Source organism: Emydura macquarii, unplaced genomic scaffold (genome assembly GCF_026122565.2).
Source record: "Emydura macquarii macquarii isolate MOO-44397 ecotype Brisbane River unplaced genomic scaffold, CSIRO-AGI_Emac_v2 contig_587, whole genome shotgun sequence".
Classification (NCBI taxonomy): Eukaryota; Metazoa; Chordata; order Testudines; family Chelidae; genus Emydura; species Emydura macquarii.
The window spans coordinates 1663539-1685314 of NW_027130724.1; the positions used below are offsets into that span (position 1 = coordinate 1663539).

At 43.4% G+C, this 21776-nt stretch overlaps 1 protein-coding gene across 4 annotated transcripts in view; it reads right to left on the reverse strand.

The window, feature by feature from the left end:
- LRP5 (LDL receptor related protein 5) overlaps positions 1 to 21776 on the reverse strand; it is a 233707-nt gene that overhangs the window by 131700 nt on the left and 80231 nt on the right. For all 4 annotated transcript variants that reach the window (XM_067540474.1, XM_067540473.1, XM_067540472.1 and 1 more), the window contains 2 exons: positions 9899 to 10095; positions 6481 to 6612 (listed from right to left, as the gene is read on the reverse strand). In XM_067540474.1, coding sequence (XP_067396575.1) covers positions 6481 to 6612; positions 9899 to 10095 — 329 coding nt within the window. The remainder of the gene's footprint in view (positions 1 to 6480; positions 6613 to 9898; positions 10096 to 21776) is intronic.

Below are 21776 nucleotides of genomic sequence, written 5' to 3' on the forward strand. Positions count from 1 at the left end.
ACGTAGAGGAAGGAAGGCCCACAGCACAAGGAAAGAAAGCAACAGGAGTCATTATGACAAGACAGCAGCAAGCTGGAGTGCCAAAGTGATGGTAAAAGCAAGTCTGCAACTCTTGCTTGTCATGCCCACAGCAGGGGAAGCAATTCAGGGGAAGGAAGCCTGCAAAGAGCAGGAGCAAGAAGACCATTCTAAAAATGCCTCACTGCAATGAGATCCCTTGTGATTTATACCACTTCTCAGAACCTTTTGGAATATGGAGTAAGAGGGACAAATGGCTCCCCCTACCAGGAGACACAACATAAGCCATGAACAGTATCTGCTTGGCTTTCTCCTGACATTTTAAACTACTTTTAAGTCAACAAAACACCCCCAGTTTCCCCCAGGGACCTCTCAGGAGAGTGAGGGAGAAGAGAGTAGAGCTTCCAGAAAGGAATCCTCAGTGATGAGATTGCGAGGCAGAGATGAGAACACTTTTGTTGCTAAAGGAACAGATTGTAAATTTGATATCTTTAATACAAACATTAAATTCAGCTCTGTTGTGAATCAGCATAGAAGTGAAAGCATCAGGCTACAAACAGAAAATTACCCAACATTTCTAACTTCAAAACTGAGACAACTCTGCTCATGTTTGGCTTGCCAACAGCCTGTTTGCCACTTCTGGAATGTAGTGGTAATTTATCCAAACCATGCTTTGCTCTGAAGAGAGCTGTAGAATATGCATGTTTATAAAATGTCTCTTAAGAAAGGGGAAGGGAGAACTTGCTTTTCAGGGCTTTAATCATTCATGTCAGAAAGTATCTTAAATAAGGAGTTGAAGACTTAATAAGATAGACTAAGTTAGGCATGCAGTTTGGGTAATTGCATGAGTGAGAGACTAATTAGGTGCAATTACACACGGATTTTAAATCTTTATGTCAAGGAACTTTTTTCTAAAAGGCATGCTATAGGCTCAAGCAGAAATTATGGACCTGATGCCAAAATTACTGGGTAAAATTTTGTGCTATGCAGGAGGTCAGGTTAGATGACCATAACGACCCCTTCTCACCTTAAAATATGTATGAATTTTCTGAGCAGAATTCCATATTTAACTTGTCTGAAAATTTAACCCAATTTTTCAATCTTGTGATATAAAGATATTACAAAACATCTGCCTTACCCATCCCCCACCAAATCTGAAAAAGCTGCTTACTGTAATACAATAAAAGCATTGTCTAGGCCACTGAGGATAAAATATTACTCTATAATAAGTTACTGTGCTTAAATAATTAGTACATCCTTAATCAAGTCACTCTCTTTGAACTTCTTTGATTACTGCATTTGCTTCTAATAAAATCCACATTCCATAAACTGTTCAAATCCCAGATATGGTTACAGTTGGCATTCCGCTCCAAATCCTTTTTAAATTTGTTAAAATTGTTCCTTTTGGTCATGAAACCTCTCATACCGGGAAACCAGATTTCAAATACTTTTCAAGCATTGGACATTGTGCTTTTACAATTCTGCTTTGGTGGGCTTGCGGGGGGATTGGAGGGAGAGAAAAATCACACCCTTGCAAAAGTTTCAGGTGACTGGGGCTTTCTTTTAGCTTTTAAATGTGGCTTTTTTTCTTTTAAAAATAGAAAAGAAAACATGTTCTTATATTGCAGACTTTTCTACACAGCAGTTCTCCGGGCACGATGAAGCACTTGTCGTGCCGTCAATGAATAAAGAAAACACCATACACAAACAAAGCAAAACAGACTTTTATTCTCTTGTGTCTGGAGTGTGGCAACACGGTAGCAGCTGACAACACTTTAAGCAACTACACTTTCCTGGAGAGCTTCTTGTGCTCAGTGTCTGAGTTCCAAACTCTCCCCATATTTTTATCTTTATAATTATTATTAAATGGCATCCACCACAGAGTTGGAAACTTTTTATGATTTTTTGATTTGTCAAATAGTGTAACCGTGTAGAGCTGGAAGGATAAGAGAAAAACCAGGCTGCAAGTACAACACAATACAGAAAGGAAAAACAAGAGAATAATAAACACTTCACCTAATACTGATGGGTCTTCTATTGACTCAGCAGAATAACAACAGTTATATATACTGCACCACAGAATTAATCCAAAAGTTATCAGAGTCTCACTGCATACATACCATATCTTGTGGTTCTCTATTTTACTCCCATTTCTATAACATGCAGTATAGTCTTGTACTTTACCCCACTGGCTTTGAATGTGATATTTGAAACAGAGGCATCTACATTTTTTCCCATCTGTTTAGTAACATCAGCATGAGCAGCATACACAACATTTTCTCATTAGAAACTAGTGGCAAAGAACCTAATATAAATTAATCACAACTTACCCTACCTTTTTGTTGTGACATTACAAACCCATCCATAATTCCAGAATAGCAATATGAGAAAATGGAAATTCAAAAGATAAATATAACAAGAATTCATATAGCACTTTACATCGTCAAAGTATTGAAAAAGCATTAACTAGTTAATCCTCACTGGACCTCTATAAGGTAGGTTGCTAGGGCTGCATTATCCCCATTTTATGGAGGGGGAAAACAGAGTTGATGTACTTTGTCCAGGGCCACAAGCAAGTCAGTTGCGGAGCCCACACTTGAACTCACGATTTCACCATTCCCAACTCTGGGCTCAACCCCCAAGACAACACTGTCTGAGGAAAGAATTGCAGAATCCATAGTTCTCACACAGTGTATTCTCCTAATCCCAAAGGGTAAAATCTATACGGGTGCTTAAGTGACTTAGGAGCCTGTGGATTTGTCTACATGGGAAAACTTACCAGCATAGCTATACAGTACAACTACATTGCCATAGCTATGCCAATGTAACTTCCCATGCACTCTTTTTTGGATTTAGAGTACTTTTTTACTCTAAAAGTACCATTGAAAGCCATTCAACTTACATTCTTAAGGGACTTTGGCACTTTTGAAATTTTTACTGAAACTAACAAGGGACAAAATGGAGACACAGTTAATTCTTTCATGTCCGCAGTTCTTGGTACTACCCCATCTACTACAAGAATCCACGCAAGGAACAAAAAGTCAGCTTCTTGCCAATAAGGAGTTAATAATAAGAATGCAAAGAGAAGCACGTGGATGTTGGCATAAGGCAGACTGGATCACAAAAGATGCAGACTTTGGGAAAGAAATAATCCATAAAACTCAACCAAAAGGCCACATTCTTATGCAAAACCAAACTTCCTGTTTCCATCCCAATCTTTTGCCCTCTTTTGACAGAAAATCCTTGATAGAGCATCTGGCCCAACAATGGAAAGGTTAAAGCATAGTATAAATAGTCGGTTATTTTTGTGCCAATAGCCAAAGTGCCAAAGGCACACAGTCTTTGTTTACCACCACCAAAAACACATCTATATGAATGCTTAAAAAAAACCCAAAACTATATCTTCTGAACATTCAACAATGTTTTAAAATCTTTCTTACACTGCAAGGGGAAAAATAAAAGGTCTTTCAGCATCTGAAAGAATTATCTTAGAAGCATTTCAATTGCAGCAGGAAGACAATGAAAATGGCCTTTCAATCCTGGAGACTTGGGTTCAAATCCCACCTTATTTCACAAGTGAAAGGAGTTTGTTGAGCTTACTGTAGTACCAGTGGATGTTAACCAGCATCAGAAAATGACACCAACAGCACATTGGCAAGATATGCTGCTAAAAGCACCCAATTCTATGATAGCAGAGAGTCTTTCACTTCAGGACTGAGGCTTATTAGCTGAACTGTGCATGCAAAAAGCTAGCACTGAGCACTATTTTTCGGGGACAGGAAGCCATGAGGCCCATCTCATCATAATGGCAGTCGAAATAGAACGTGCCGCCGTATCAGCTGCATCAAGTGCAGACTGGAGATACTTTTTGCCACCAACAGGCCCTCGTTAACCAAGGCTTTAAATCAGTCCTTGTGAGAATCGGGGAGCAGTTCATAAAATAACTAAGCTTCATATAGTTCTTTAGCCCACAAGGCTTGATAGTTCGCCACTCTGAACTGGAGGGTGGCCGAGAAATAGGCCTTCCTGCCAAACAGGTCCAGGTGCTTCCAGGTCCAGTCATAAAGAGATGCACTTGAAGTGATGTTGGTGCCTTTAGAGTTAACTGCATCCACAATGTTCGAATTGGGAGGTGGGTATAAGAACAGGAATTCCGTGTCCTTTGCTGGCACATATTATTTCTTGTCCATCCACTTACAAGTTGGTGGGATGGATGCAGGGGGTCTGCCATATCACCCTGGCGGGGGTCCAGTACAGCCTCATTAATAGGGAGGGCCACCACTCTGGAGGAGGTGGAGGCATGTAGAATGTTCACCAGCTTGTGGTGTGACTCAAACACCACTTGTAAAGGTATCTGGAGTGTCTCTGCCCCCCTCTGTGCCAAATCCTGGAACAGCTTAAAGTCATCCACCATAGAAAGTGGAAGGGACATCACCATCTTGTCTGGTGACGATAATGAGAAGAGGGTTTTAGAGGAATGACATACTCCTCAACTTTGGCCTCTGGTTCCTCTCTTGCCTGCTTGGGGAGTTCAGATGCCCTCAAGGCAGCAGCTGAAGGAGGGTACTTCCTCAGCTGTTGATATGCCACACTAGAAGTGATGGAGGTTTGTTGCCTTTGGGCCTGCCAAGGGTCCCAATATGGCCATTGTGCTGGCAAGGGGCCCGGTGGTTGGTACCCTGGTTGCTCAAACCAGGGTGGCTGTGGGTCGGAGGGGTGGTATGACTGGTCACCATACTGAAACTGGGCTCCATACAGTGGGTGAGAAGAGCATTGGAAAGCTAGGTCTTCTTGCTCACTTTCTGATTCAGACGATGAAAAGGGCCATGTGTGGCAGGGGATCATCGATGAGCCAAAGGTTCTGGGTGAACTTGGTGCTGGGGCCCTGGTACCGAGCAGACAAGAGTCTGGTGCACTGGACACTGAAATATCCGTCTCACACCAGAAATCTGTTGGTGCGGAGGGTGTCGGTATTGACGGCGGCTGTCATTGCTGAGAGGCTTGTAGTGACAGAGTTGGAGATGTGAACCTGATAGTCGGGTCCCATCAGTGCCTGGCACATTTTTGGTAGTACCAATGTTTATGTCCGTACCAACAGAACCATGCTCAGGGTGGATCTTCTATGTTCCTCAGCCCCCTGTGGTACCAGCGCTTCTTTGCTTGTGCCCATTGGGTCTTTAGGCACTCCGACTTGTCCTGTTGGTCCGGTACCATGCATGCCCTGGGTACCAGATCTAGACAGGCTCTGGTGCCATTGGTACCGATGATACTGATTGAGCTGTGGATCGTTTTCGGCTCAGTTGCGGTTCTTTATGGGGACTCACAGACCTTTTCTTAGAGGCCTTATGTAAGTGGCTCACAGGGGTCTCTCTGAGCTCACTGCCCTTCAAAGTGGAGGGTTGCAATGAGAGCTCCCACCAGGACTCCGGAGGTTGAAGGGCTGACTCGATGAGTAGGAGTTTGAACCTCAGTTCTCTGTCCTTCCTGGATCTGGGCTTCAGTTGCTGACACAAGCCACACTTCTGTGGAATATGTTTCTCTCCAAGGCAGCGAACGCACTAGGAGTGTCTGTCAGTCACTAGGATAAATTCCTTGCAACTGAGGCATTTTTTAAAGCTCAAGGAGCCGGGCACACCCTTGTACAGTGGGCTGATGGAAGACAAAGTCCTTTTTTTTTTCGTAAAAGAATGGCCAAAATAAAAGGTAAATGAAGCAAAGAAAGAAAAAGGGGCTTCAAAGGAAGCTAAAAAAGTAGTAATTCTGAGAGAGTTCACGGTCCACGAACAGACAGCTCTAACTCTGTCTCTAGCCAGTGGTGATTGAGAAGGAACTGAGGAGGGATTGCCTGTGCACGCTGGCTAGCCTCAGGGCAGGCAGGAGCAGCGCATGTGCAGGCTAGATGGACTGTTACCAAAGTTCTCTGATCAGCAGCGGAGGAATGCCGACACACCTACAGTGGAGCACCCATACAGACACTACTCAAAGAAGAATAGCTATTCCAGAATTACTTTCTGTGTAAACAAACTGCAAGTGATATGACCAAGGGTTACACCGGAAATATGTAGCAGAGCCAGGAACTGACTCCAGATCTCTTAAGACCCAGTCCAGTGCCTTACCTACAAGATAACTAGCTTTTTTACAGAGATACTACAAGAAGCTGCACTTGAAATGCAGACACATACACACACCTGTCAGTATTTCAAGTACAGGGCCTTTTATAAGTGAATAAACAGAACGGTATGGGAGATATTTCCAACAATTGGTGCAGCTGCTTATCCAACTATATAAATCACTCCATCCATACTCAAAAAGCTGAGCATGTTGTTTATAGAATCAATGTCCTTATTTTAAGTATGTTTACTTAGATCTGAGCATCCCAAACAGACCCTCTTTATTCATTCCTTAACATTCAACTAATAATCAGCCTGTGCTGCTACTGTAGAAAGACAAAGAGAGCCTTACCTGCTTTACAGGTCTTGCTGTCATCTTCCAGCTGCACTCCAGTGGGACAGGCACAGCTGTAGAAGGGGTCTCTGGGAGACAGCAGACAGAGGTGAGAGCAGCCACCATTGTTTTCTTCGCAGGGCGTATGAACTTCAAGAAATCACAAGAACAGGAATTTATTTTACTTCTCTACAGAGTGACAAAGTCCAACTAGAACACCATGTACTTCAATCCATACCTTCCGTACAGAGATCACCAATCTCTTCCAGTTGTGCCCTGCCTTAACAGTAAAGGACAGAAAAGCTGTAAAGCTACAATTTTTCAAAAGTAACTGGTGAGTGTGGGTGCTTCTATTCCTGCATGCTCAACTTGAGATAATTAAAGGGGCTTGATTTTCAAAGGGCAGGTTGTCAGAATTTTCTAAATATCAGGTTCTTTAAATGTGTTTCATTTTGGGCATGGAATAATCACAATAATAATAATGCACCTAAAAAAATCACTAGTCACTTTGGTAATCTGAAAGAACATTTTCCTATAACCAAACAGTATAATATGAGGATTTTGGGGGGAGAAGAATAGAGGTTGCTACATTGTGGCAGTAGTGAAAAATCTTTTCAGACCAAAATTCCTGCACAAAAGGTGTAGCATTCTAGCATCTCCAAACAGCTGATGCAGTGGGGGAAAACAGGGCAATGTCTTGCATTTTCATTCGAGTGAAAGAAGCTACAAATTTCTCAGCTTTGCCTTCTCCCTCTCCTGCCCTGACACCTCATTTTAAAAAACAGTTTTGAAAATGCAAATGCAGTAAATTGAAAAAAAAATCTCTTAACTTTAACTGGAATAAATGAGACCTTGAGATGCAAACCCTCTGTTTAAATAATCCCAGAGAATGATGACATGTTTGAATGAGTGCAGGTTGCCCGTGGCTGCCCAGAAATCAACTGCATCTCTCTCTCTCTCTCTCTCTCTCTCTCACACACACACACACACACACACACACACACACACACACACACACACACACACACACACACACTTGTGTGCGCACATGCACACAGCTCAATCCATAGTCGAGTTCTGTGAGGCTTTTTAAGCTATTATTAAAAAAAACTGGAGTGATTTGGTTTGTTGTTCCTTCCACTGAGAGCCATGCAAAATAGGGGGAGCAAGCTGAACCTGACCCCAGTGAAGTCTATGGCATCTGAGCTATTTCCAGCAGATGTTATTTCCCCATGCACAATGTTTTCCTTGCTACTGGTCCAGAAATACTCTGACCCAAGTGTGGGACATTCCCTCAGCTAAGAGAAATGACAAGAATTCAGCATACACAACACACTCCCATCTGGAGCTCTGGGACATGCAGTGGTACTAACACATACCTGACAACCTTCACTAAAATCTGCACCTGTTTCTCAACTAAGCAGATCCCAATTTCCTTTTATTTACTTCAAGCCTATTTACTACCTTCCTAAAACTTCCTTGAAAATATAGCAGCACATTCAGGGAGCAAACCTTTCAGTATGGTTAAATTTAAGAGTAAACCCAGAAGGCAGAGCTTCTGCTGAAGACACATGATATTTATCCCCAGGGCTGAATTACACACATATTTCCCATTCTATTCTGATTCAATCTGTGTCTTATGTGCTTCACTGCACCTTCCCACAGACTCCCCAAACTACCATTCCTAGGGCAACACTGCAAGAACATACGCTATAGGCTCTGGGAAACACGACACACAATGAGGCATATTCTCTGTCCTCTCTATCCTCTGCACAGAACTCTCACTGATGGTATTGATGGGAACTCCACGCACACAGAATGTAAGATTGTGGGCCCCAATGTTTGTTTCATACAGCAGCCCAGATCTTTCCCTTATGCCTATTCTGGAATACTAAAGGGGTAATGTTAACTCATGAAATTGTCGTCACATATTGGCAATAACCTAGAATCAAATCCACACTGTAAATAAAACTCCTCTAGTTCCTTATACTATAAGGAATAGAGTGGGTTACATTACTCTTACTGTTTGTTTTTTTTTAAATTAAATTACTTATTTTTAAAATAAGATGGACAGAGCTAACATTCCTTGCCATTAATCTCCAGACACCTGGTGTTGAAATCCTAACAAAGGTCACAGGGCAAAATGAGCTTAACCGTCTTACCCCAAGCCTTTACCTTTATTTGGAAAAAAGTTTCTAATAAGCCTCATCTACACTACGATTTTTCCAATTTAACATTTAAACAATGTGTCACAGACTTGATACAAGCTGGGTGAGAGAATATGGTGTTCAAACACCTTGTTGGTTACCTGGAACCTTGTCTTCACTAGCACTCAGTAGTAACTGTGGGAAATGTTGGGCAAAAAACCCATACTTTTTGGTCAACCAGTGTGAATGGAGAAAAGAAAAAGAGTTCTAAGAACACATTCTATCTAGACTAAATTCTGGTTTGGCCTTACTCACACTTGCCAATCAAATTATTTTAGAAACCACTGCAGCAGGCATCACGTTTGAAAGAAATTTAAAGCAAGTGAGTGAGCTTACGAGGCTGCATTTGAGCAAAGTGCAAAAACAAAAAGGTATTGCTTTAAGGCTCCTATTTAACTAAGTTATCCTCCCAATACTCCTCTAGTGTAGGCCAAATTAAGTTTCACCTTCATTTTCTAGATGGGGATAACAGGGAGATGTTAAGTTTGTCCAAGGCCACCTACTAAGGCGGCAGCAGATGATCAAAACTCAGGGAGCGCCCAGTCTCCAATCCCACATTCAGTCCACAAGTTACAAGTGACTTCCAAACAGCCAAGTTGGTCACTCATGGCTACTCTTAGGCAACAGTAACCGGTGTGGCCTCAAACAAAGGGATCCTCCTCAGATTCTTACTTTATAACAAGAATGATGAGCCTGATGCTGCACACTTCCAACTGACATGAAGTCAATGGGAGTTTTACCTAATTCAGGACTGAACGATTGGCCCCCGAATATTTACTAGCTGTTTTGCTGCCAATCTGATACTCACACTACATACCACCACAGGTGATATGCTTGTGTAGTCCTTAGATTTATATGGCTAGCTTTGTCTGTCCCAGATCTAGAAGAGCGATTAACGTATATAACTAAGCTCATGTGTAGTCCCACTGACCTCAATGGGACAACTCGTGTATTTAAAATTAGTCAGTTGTTTAATTGCTCTGCTGGACTATGCTTTATGTTACCAAAATGTTCCATTGATAATTCAAGCTGGGATTTTCGAAGACTAAAGGAGCTAAGCACCCAATCCCCACTCAATTTCAAGGGAACTTTGCCACCTAATTTCTTTAGGACCCTTTGAAACTGGCAGACTTAATTCACACTAACATTTTTATTATTAGCATTTTTCTCCACCAAAAACAATATCATTTATACAGTACGTTAGATTAGAGGAAAACCTGAAAACTTACAGTATGGCTGCCGCTCTGGACTCAAGACCTGGATGTCCATTGGTGAGTAAAGTGCATTCAGTATTTCTCTTTTTTTTTCTCCGGTCCTTTTATTACATGCATGAATGGAGCGAGTTTGCCAGTCTGTCCAATACAACGTCTCCCCAGATAACGTCAGTGCAAACGGGTGAGTGAGACTGCCTTCCACAACCTTTTGCCTAGAATTGTGAAACAGGAGAGCGAGCAAGAAACATTAGCAACATCAATTCCATAAATCACGACACAGACAGGTATATGGCCTTTTTAAAAATCATATCATTGTTTTATGTGTGTGTGTGCATTATATTATAAATATACATGTGATTTGATTGGACTGTGGTAAACTCAGTTATAAAATTGTTACATTAATCCAGGAAAATGAAGCCCTGAGGGAGAAAAAATCCCACACACATCTCATAAGTTTTTCTTTACATAGGTACAATAAAAGGTTCTTCACTAATTTACATAGATTCACACGGACCCTTTGAAATGCATGTTGTAAACATTCACAAACCCTTATGCTTTACAACAGCCTCCAATGTTAATCTGACATCTGTTCGTTGCTTCTAATTCAAATGCAAAAAAGGTATCGATCTCATTTTAAACATGGTCACTATGGTAGAATTCAGAAAAATGTTTCTAACTTTTCCAAGGCAGTGATACCAGAATGTAAGTTAAGCACAAATCTGACGGAATACCAACTTGAATCCCTCTAATTATATATATTTAACTACCCCAGTTTATGCCATGTAAAATATGCTAGAACACCATAACAGAGGGCACCTTACAAATGAGCACAATAAAAATGTATGCAGGATTTGTAAATGGAAAGTTGACTATGACTGCTTCATAGCTGTCAAGTTGGAATTATGTCAGGCAGTCAGAAAACAAATATACTGTGTTTCATAGCAACAAGAGATCTGATTCAGCAACAAACTGACTCCTGCAAGACCACACCAAAGTTCTCTAACACAGCTGAACAAATGTCTGACGACAGTTGAGTCCTAGAAGAAAGAGACTGTAGAACACTCCTTATTAAAATGTTAATTATTATTTTGTCCTCATGTCACATCTGGCATCATTGCCCAGATCTATCTCAAAACTTCCAATTCTTCTTTTGCCTCTATCAAGGCCCAGCTCTCTCTTCATTACATCAAAGAAATGACCAAGGCAAGGAAAGTGCACAGATGTTCTCTTTTTAAATTATCCTACACTACCCACTTCCCATCAAAAACAGTTTTTTCAGATAATCAACAGAATATACTTCTCGGAGAAATTTTTGGGTATTAGAGCAAGGACATCTGTGCTGACTCCCACAAAATCATGGGTCATCATTGGTGGCACCTGGTATTATATTATATTATGGGTATGCTAATAAGAGCAAATGTCTTCACAATACGAAGACTCACCTCTTCTCAGGATTCAGAGAAAGAATCATTACTAGTATTTCTCCAAACCTCTCACCTACTAGAGTGTCAGTAATTTCCTCTCAAACAGAATTATATCCCTGCGTGTAAACTTCTTAATGCTGGAATTGCTGGTTACCCATTACTATGGAGAATGACTTTCTCAGAGTTCTATATACTTTTCTCCTCTATCAATTGTGGTTTAAACAGAAATCAGAATGGTTTTTTTCTTGATCAATAGCTTAGTGGACTTTTAATTCTTAAATTTCTAATTAAACATTTTACAAATGTGCATGCACTAGCAAGAGACCTTCTTTATACTGGACTTCTGATATTCCAGTCGATACTGGACTTCTGATATTCTTAGGCCTACAATAAGACAAGGTTATTCACCTTCTGCAGTCACCAAGGGTCTTTAAGATGTGTCCCCCTATGAGTGACATTTATGAAGACATTTCAGGTGCACATGCGCCTCTTGAGACCTTGATCAGAGACTTTCTTTTAGCAGTGTCCATTTGGCCTGTGCATGAGTCCTATATAACCTCGTGCCACACACCAGGATATATAGAGCTGCACAGGTGAACTGCTCTCAGTTCTTTATCTAACTGAACATCCAACAAACAACAGTCTGAAGCAGAGGGAAGGTGGGTGGGTAGTGAAGCATCCATAGGGACACCCATCATCTCGAAGAACCAGAGTTACTGCACAAGGTGGGTAACCTCCTCCTCTTCCTTCTTCTTCGAGTAGCACAAATATTTCCTGTGTGCAGGATGTATCGCTGTATGGAAATAATCGCACTATACGTAGAGGGCTGAAAACCAATCTCCTGCCTTTAGAAAAGGAATTAGGGCAGCCAAAGTCACCATCCTGAACTTGAGACTTTATGAATGTATTCAGTCATCTCAGATCTAAGATCAGCCTCCACCCTCCAACTTCTTTTAGCATGAGAAAATACTTAGAGTAAAACTCTTTTCCCCTGCGAAGAGAGAACTTCTTGATTCAGTATAGCCTCATGAGAGGGGCAAAATAAAGTGCGTTAAGTGAAGTACAGTGCGTGGTGCAACCTGATGTTATAACCTCCATGACCCATTTGTCTGTTGTAATATACAACCAAGCATGTTGGAAATGGGAAAGTGATCTTCAAAAGAGAATGGGTGAAAGGTTGCAGCTTGCAACAAGAGTTGAGAGAGGAACTGAACCTGCCACGAACCTATCAAAATTGTTTTTTCAACGATGACTGGGTACTTGTGGAAAGAGGATGAGGAGCTCTCTTCCTCCGTAATCCGTGTTTCTTTCTAGTGGGTTCAGTGGTTCTGTGAAATCCAAAGAACTGGATAGGGCATGATCTATAGGCAGTTTGAGACCTGCTAAATCTCCTTTTGTTCATAGGGGTTGTGGGAGTGAGGTGAGCTCCAGAGTGTGTGAGCAGGCAAGATGCTGTCAAGAGCCAGGAGGGTGCAGGAGGAGGAGTAGAACACTGGCACTAGAGAACCCTGCAGGTGCAAAGACATGGGGGGGGAGAAATCCTGCCCGAAGAGGATGAAGGACCTTTCCCCAGCCTGGAGGCCTGAGGGAAAAGACCCTGCCAGAAGGGAAAGATTGAACTGGACGTTTGGTTCGGCACTGCCATGCTCATAGGGGCTGTCAGAGGCCAAGAGCCTCCCCTGGCAAGGAGGCCAGGAAGGGCCCCTGTTCGAGCAGGGTGTGGACATTAAGACAAGGGGCATGGGGAAGTAACCCAGGGAAGCTAGCAGCTTTTCTAAAGCCCGCAGTACGAAGCTGCTACTTGGAGGATCCCTGGGTTGGGGCCCGGAGTCGAGGATGGGATCAGCCTCCTCCCCCTTTTCTCCCCACTGCCATCTGCCAGAAGGGTGAAAGCCCCAGCAAAGAGACAAGAGCCTAGCAGAACCAGAGACGGGACTGGGAGACAGCAGGGAGCAGCCATCTTTGAGAGGCTGAATTACCCTTACCCACCACTAGAGGGAGGGAGAGTAGCAGTTTCCCGACCTACCGCTAAAAGGACGCACTGGACCCACAGAGGCAGAGGAGGAGCTTTGTCACAGGGTGTATATACCCAGAGACCTCAACAAGGCCCTGGAGTCATTCCGTGTGTGTAGGAATTCATCCGTAGTCCCAGAGAAAAGCTTTCAAATCATCACACAGGAAGGAGGTCCTCAACAATATTCTGAACTTCTCTTGGGAACCCCAACAGCTGGAGCCATGATGCCTTGCACATAACAACCACACTGGAAATGGGTCTGTCAGTGGTGTCCACGGCATCTACAGAGGCTTGGAAAGAGGTTCTGGCTAATATCTGACACTCCATGATGATGTCCTGAAAGTGTTCTCTATGCTCCTATGGAAGATGTCTATAAAGGATGCAAACTTGCAGTAATTTGTGAAGTCATATTTGGCCATGATTGTCTGATAGTTTGCAATCCAAAACTGGAGGGTCAGGGATGCGTAAGCCTTTTGTCCAAAAAAACATAGCCTTCTCTGGTCCTACCATAAGGAGGGGGAGACCTCAAGTAATGCTCTTTACCCCTCTCATTTACAGCATCCACTAGAGGGGAATGAGACAGAGTGGGAAAACAAAAATTCTGAATCCCTGAGAGGAACATATTTTTATCTGCCTGCTTGCAAGTTGGTAGGATAGTGACAAGAGTTTGCCATAGAGTCTTTGCTGAGTCTAGGAGAACTTCATTAATCGGTAGCACAACCTAAGTGGGTGGTGCTGACTGCAGAATGTCCAGAAGTTTGTGTTGTGAGTCTTTAACCTCCTCAAAGGTATTCAAGAGTGTCAGCCACACTCTCACAAGGTCCTGGAACTGGCAAAAATCATCAGCCAACAATGGTGGTGGAGGCATGACTGTCTCATTCAGAGATGAGGATGAAATGGAAGTTTGAGTGGTAGCTTCCTTATTCACCCGTGTCTCCTATTCTTCAAAGGTCTCTTCATGTTCATGGTTTGATAGAGGAGATTGTGTAACTCTAGCCTCTTAACAAATGGAGCCGGAGGTGTGACAAATTACTGCCGACACTGCTCAAGTTCCCAGCGTGGCTGCTGGAGGGGCCCATATGGAAGAGGAAATGGCAACAAGAATCCCACCACCCATCCCACAAATGAGGTTTCTCATCAAAATATGGGTTCTTGTACTCATGTGACGAGTAACCCCATACTGATAAAGAGGCTGACTTAATGTCTCCTTAATCCTTCTCAATGTCCTCCAAAGGGGGGGCTCCCAGCAGAAAAAGGGAGAGAATCTTATGGCACTGGGAAGCAAAGGTAATCCAGAGGCCGGGGTCCTGGCACCAAGAGTCATTCAGTACCCATAAGCAATGTGGACTCCGGCTCATCTAAAACTGACAAGTCCCTTGAATAGCGTAATTCCTGTGGTACCGAGTGGGTCGGTACTGACGCAGCAGTTAAGGAGGACAGGACTACTGATCTGCGGTGCATAGGCACCGGAGCCAAAGGTGTCTGGGCACTTCAATTTTGCTGGTACCCAAGTGCTGAGTGAGAAGGCACTGATCGAAACTCTAATGTAGATGGTGCCAATCTAGAGGAGCGTATATCTGGGCCTCCCCGTCCTTCATAGATGGCCTGCTGGAGCCATGCTTCCTCAAAACGCTCCAGGATTTCTCAGCCCTGCCAGTTCCAGAAGAGTTTTTTGCCTCCATGGTACGAAGCTGAGAGGTCAAGGCCTTTGACACTGTAGATGTGGGGCAAGATAGGGGCCTTTTGGGAGCTGGCTCCTTGTGGTGGGAGACCAAGCTCCTCCTGTTTGGAGCTTTCCCTGAGTGTCCGAAGCCTCTTCCCTCTTAAGGGAACACCAAATCAAAGGAGCACAGGATCTGCCCGAAGATAGATGTGTGGAGGGGGTGTCTCCTAACCTGACTAGAAAGCAGGTTGAAGGGAGCACTTCATTATCAGAAACCTCAATTTAGTTTCCCAATTCTTCCGTGGTCTAGATTTGAGAGGTACACAAAAATTACCCTTTTGGGAGATATGGGACTCTCCCCAAACAACAGATGGATACCCTTAGAGTGGCTGTCACTGACTAGGCTAGCCTCCCACAAAGAGAGGCAGCATTTGAAACCTGGCAAGCCATTCATGCCCCATCAGTCCAGATAAGTTTCCCAGAACAAAGTGGGGGAAAGGGAGAGGAAAAAACCAAACCTCTCACTATCACCTAACTAATCTCGCACCGACAATAACTAGCAGTAACTAGAAACCCCAAACTAACTAAAAACAACTGAAAACTAAAAACAACTAAAAACAAGGCGGACACACTACAGCTCTCTCTCCAGCTGAAGTGATTGAGTAGGAATGGAGGACGATTTGCCCTCTATATACCCTTGGTATTCAGCACAAGGTTTTATAGAGTGCATGTGCAGGCTGAATAGAGGTTGCTAATGGAAAATTTCCAATTAAGACCTTGAGACATATGTACACCTGAGTGTAGAAAAATGGGGCTGGAATGGAATACCTGCTCTAAACCCGCACAACTGAGAAGTTTGGAGCTGTTTTCAAAGTTGGTGTTTTGGGGCAACTCTAATTTATAAACTTAAGTTCTGATCCTGCAACACACACTGTGCAAGGAGACCCTCTGCTCGTGTGTGGAGCCCCATTCACTTTCACAGAGCTCTGCATGGACTCAAGCAATCAACAGCACATAGTTCATTGCAGGATCTGGGTCCTTTTCATCACATTTTGCAGTGCTTTCCCTCATGTTACATGTCTCTTGTTGTACGGATCTCATGTTTCCTTGAGTTTTCCTTCACGTCTGGATATTATAGCCCCACGAATCAATACAAGAGATTATCCTATTTTAATTAAACTTTTTTTTCTTTTTGGAAGTACCCCACTGATTTGGGATGAGCAGAACTGAAAATCACACAATGTAATTTTACTGCACACCTTTTGTATTCAAGAGACCCCAAAGTTTATGCACACAATAATAACTTAGTGCAATTCAAAGCTTGGCAATTTTTGTTGGGGCATTTTCATAGTAAGTGGAAAACAAGTATGACAAATTTGCAGCTTGTTAAAAAAACAAGTCAATTGATTTTTCACAAGACTAGAAACAAGCATTCTGTTCATACGACAAAAACATTACAGATTAAAGTAACGCTGACTAATATATACATTCAGAATCTTCAAGATACTACTTTGAAAGTTCAAAGAAGTGAGACATTCCCCAAGGAAAGGAAAAACAGAAGAAAAATATTCCTTGTAACAAAAGGCTTGTCTACACTTACAATGCTTCAGCTGCTCCACTGGAGTGCCTAATCAAGACACAACCCACACCAGCGGAAGAGCTTCTCTCATCGGTGTAGGTATTCAACCTCCCTGCGGAGAGGTAGCTATGTCAATGGGAAAAGCCCTCCCATCGACATACAGCTGTCCACACCAGAGGTTAGATTGCTATAAATATGTATCTCAGGGTGTGGATTTTCCACACCCCAAGCAACATAGTTATACTGATATAAGTTGGTAGTGTAGACCAGGGATAACAGTCAAACCTTCATTTGTACCATATGTGTGAAGTAGGGGAGAGAAGAGAGATTAACACGGATGGGAGACAATCCTGTTTTAGTTTCATAAGCATAAGCTACATTTTCATAACTGTCCTGAAAAATTACATAGAAATTTTTACATGCATCTATTTGCAAATGCAAAACTCATTTTATGAACATACATCAGGTAAGTATTTGCACAACATATGCAATGATTATTGTATGCAAAACTTTTATGTGCAGTTTTGGAGGTAGAGTTAATGCTGCTTTGAAAATCTGGCCCTATAAATAATCAACAATTGACTTATCATAATAATAAATCACCAGGAAGACAGAAAAACCTAACCTTTGGTATTCTTACCTTTACTCTCCACCTTTTGCTGTAATGTCTTTCCTAATAAGGGTGACGTCTGAACTTGCATAACTTTCTAGTTCTGGAGCAGCTGTATCTAGCTATTCACTGTCTTTACTTTTATTATTTCCATCTCTTATACATCAGGTCCCCCCCTTAATTATGTGCCTTGAACAAATGACAGATCCAGATAACTTATTTTTAAACTGAAGCCTGCTAACATTCAGACAGATTGCTCCAGTAATTTTAAATCAACTACACAGAATGCAAATTACAGTTTTATTTGAATTCTGAAGCAATAGGGCCTTGGGGGTAGGGAAGGGATTTGTAATTATGAAGGATTTATTTCTGGACAAATTTCAGGTGTAATTTATTCTGTTCTGTTCAAAATAAAGAATATCCAGGCATAAGGAAGCCCAATGTTATTTCAATTTCTATTCTACAATTATTTTCAATTTTTAACTCAAGTATAAATCTAACTCATCACCAGATGCCAAAGAGTTTTACTTCATCGATTCCAGTTTTTCAAAGTAAATTTATCAGTAGGGAAAAAATTAAACAAAAATCCCATGAATATGCACTACACAGATCAAGATCAACATTCATGGAATTTGATAAAAATACTATAGGCCTAACATTCTAGGAGGGAGGATCAATCATACAAATGGCAACAATATAAATCATGTGGGGCAGACAAATTCTGAAACTAACTTTACTATATAGAAGATTGACTAATGCCCTTATTCAGCTGCATGGACTCAGGGATTTTCCAGCAATGTATGCTACACTGGGATATCCTGACACTTGGTGCATATTCATGCTCTCCAAGGCCAGCCACTAAAGTGTGCAATACAAGTGCACCATTGAACTAAATAAATTTCACATTCAGAGCGGAGCACTAATTAATTTAATAACTGTATTAAAATGCCGTATCATTTATGGTACAATATGACTGAAAAAAAGAAACCAGGTACTAAGCTATCACAAGACAATTTGGACAGAGTTCCTTTGAAATGGAAGGCCCTATTGAATTTGAACATTCAAGAAACTTACTGCCTTTCTCCTCCATAATATAAAAGAATTAAATGCTACTTACTAATTACTGTTTGAACATCCTTACACATGAATAATTTGGAGTGAAGTCAATGGGAGTTGTATGCACAAGGGAAAGAATGGTTACTTACCTGTAACTGTTGTTCTTCAAGATGTGTTGCTCATGTCCATTCCCAAATTAGGTGTGCACGCGCACCATACGCACCGGTGCCGGACAACTTTTTCCCCCTAGTGGTACCCGTAGGAGCCGACTCTAGTGCCCCCTGCAGCAGTGCGCACATATGCCCACATACAAGTGCCGTCAGAGCTCCCTCCCTCTCAGTTCCTTCTTGCTGGAACTCCGACTGAGGGGAAGGCTGGCAGGTCTGGAATGGACATGAGCAACACATCTCGAAGAACAACAGTTACAGGTAAGTAACCGTTCTTTCTTCTTCGAGTGCTTGCTCATGTCCATTCCCAAATTAGGCAACTCACTGGCAGTGTCTCCGGAGGTGTGCAGGAGTTCATGGACGTGACACTTGAAGCACCGCTCTACTGAAGCCAGCATTGTCCCAAGCTTGCTGTGTTAAGGCATAGGGGGATGCAAAGGTATGTACCGATGACCAGGTAGCGGCCCTGTAGATGTCCTGGATGGGGACATGAGCTTGGAAGGCCACAGATGAGGCTTGCGCTCTCATTGAGTGGACTGTCAAGGGCCCCAGAGGCGTGACTCCAGCCCACTCATAACAGGTTTGGATGCAGGCCATAATCCATTTCAAGATTCACTGCAAAGAAACTGGCAGTTCCCTCATACGGTCTGCAACAGCCACAAAGAGTTGTGTCGAACGACTAAAAGGATTGGTCCTGTTGATGTAAAATGCCAGGGCCCATCTCACAACAAGAGAGTGCAGGCATCTCTCTTCACTGGAGCTGTGAGGTTTAGGGCAAAAGACAATTAGAAAGATGTCCTGGTTAAGGTGAAAGTGCAAGACCACCTTAAGCAAAAAGGCCTGGTGCAGGCGCAGTTGGACCTTGTCCTTAAAGAACAGCGTGTAGGATGGTTCTGATTTCAATGTCCTGATCTCCAAAACTCATCTGGCGGATGTAATAGCCACAAGGAAGGCGACCTTCCAGACAAATGTGTAAGGAAGCATGAGGCCATGGGTTTGAAGGTTGGACCTGTGAGTCTAGAAAGGACCAAGTTCAAGTCCCACTGAGGAGAAGGCTCCCTTATTGATGGGAAAAGTCCTTCTAAGCCCTTAAGGAACATGGTCAACATTTTGTGCAAAAAGATTGTTCTATCTTCCACTAAGGGGTGGAAAGCAGATATGGCCGCCACATGGATCTTAATGGACGAGAAGGCCAAGCCCTCTTGCCTTAGGTGGAGCAGATATTCCAGAATTGTCAGGATTGACGGCTCCATCATGGACACTCCACATTCGGTCGCCCAGCAGGTGAAGTGCTTCCACCTAGCCCTATAGGCTGATCTGGTCGATGGCTTCCTGCTTTCTAGGAGCACGTGCTGAACTTGGGCTGAACTGGCCTGCTCCTCCTGGGTCAGTCATGGAGCATCCATGCCGTCAGATGTAGGGAGCTCAGCAGGCAACTTTGATCTTGAGACAGGAGATCTGGCCACAGCAGCAGGGTCTAACACTTGGGTCCCGCCAACTCCAAAAGCACCCCGAACCAATGTTGCTGGGGCCATGCTGGTGCTACAAAGATGACCCGTGCCCTGTCCCTCTTCACCTACAGGAGAACTTTGTGGATCAGAGGTATTGGCAGGAAGACATACAAAAGTATCCCCGACCGGAAGAGGAGAAAGGCATCTGTAACAGAGACCTCACTGAGACCTTGACAGGAGCAGAATCAAGGGCACTTCTTGTTGTCCCTGGTGGCAAAGAGGTCCACTTGGGGGAACCCCACCACTGGAATATGTGGGTTGCTACCTCCAGATGAAGGGACCACTTGTGGCAAGACCAGAAGGACCTGCTGAGTCGGTCTGCCAAAGAGTTGTTGACCCCCAGGAGATGTATTGCGATTGGGTGAATGTTGTGAGTGACACACAAGTCCCAGAAACTCACAGCCTCTGGGGCTGGGGATTGGGCCTCCCGCTTCTTGATATAATATACAGAGGCCGTATTGTCCATGAGTATCTGCACCATTTTGTTGGTAAGATATGGTAGGAAGATCGTACAAGCTAAATGAATTGCTCTGAGCTCCCTGATATTGATATGTAGCCTCAGTTCCCTTTAGGTCCACATGCCCTTGGTCTTTAGGGAACCCAAGTGAGCTCCCCATCCCCAGTCCAAAGCATCGGAAAATCAGTGTTTCCGATGGCTGGGGTACCTTGAAAGGAATTCCCGAGAACATCTGTCACGGATCCATCCACCACACCAGGGAGGTACGTATTTCTGGAGGAACCATAAGTATCCTGTCCAGGCAGTGCCTGGCTAGAGAATACACGACCACCACCCACATCTGGAGGAGTCTGAGATGCAGTCTGGCATGAGGAACCACATAGGTGGAGGCCGCCATGTGGCCCAGGAGGCTGAGGCAGGCCCTCGCCATCGTGAGGGGGTGGGACAAAACACGGGTTATAATGTCTGTCATAATCAGAAACCTTTCTTCTGGAAGAAATGCTCTGGGTCTGGACGAGTCCAGCATTGCCTCGATGAACTCTATCCTCTGTACAGGGACTAATGTTGATTTTTGCTCGTTTATTAAGAGGCCTAGCACCTGGCAAATGTAATACCGGCCTGGATCTAAGACCTTGACCTGCCCCTGATGAGCCAATCATCCAGATAATGGAATACTAGCACCCCTCTCCTTCGGAGGTACGTCGCCACTACCGACATGCACTTGGTAAAGACTCTTGGCGTGGCTGAAAGACCAAAGGGGAGCACTGCAAACTGGTAATGGTGGTCCCCTACTGTAAACTGTAGGAATCTCCTGTGGCCAGGGAAGATTGTGATGTGAAAGTAAGTGTCCTTTAAGTCGAGAGTGGCGTACCAGTCGCCTGGATTCAGAGAGGGAATGATGGTGTCTAGGGAAACCATATGGAACTTTAAATTTCTGGGGTATTTGTTGAGGTGTCTTAAGTCTAGGATAAGCCTCAGTCCTCCTTTTGCCTTTGAAATCAAGAAATAATGGGAGTAAAATCCTTGACCCTGTAGATCCTGGGAAACCTCTTCCACTGCTCCCACCTGCACAAGTGCTCACAATTCCTGCTCGAGAAGTTGCTCATGAGAGGGTTCCCTGAAGAGGGGAGTGTGGGAGGGAGAAAAACTGGAAGGTATAGCCAAGCTCCACTGTGCTGAGCACCCATCAGTCCGAAGTGATGGTGGCCCAGGCCAGAAGAAGCAGGCCAAACAAAAAAAAAAACGAAGGGGGGTTGGATCCAGGGGTAAAACTGGTAGGTCACTCCCAAGCACACCTTCAAAAGGCCTGTTTTCTGCCCTGATTATGGAGGCTAGAGCCCAGCTGTGGGTCGGCTGATGACGAGCGGCCCTGGTGCCTCTTATAATCCTTGCCCTTCCTCTTATAGGAGTCT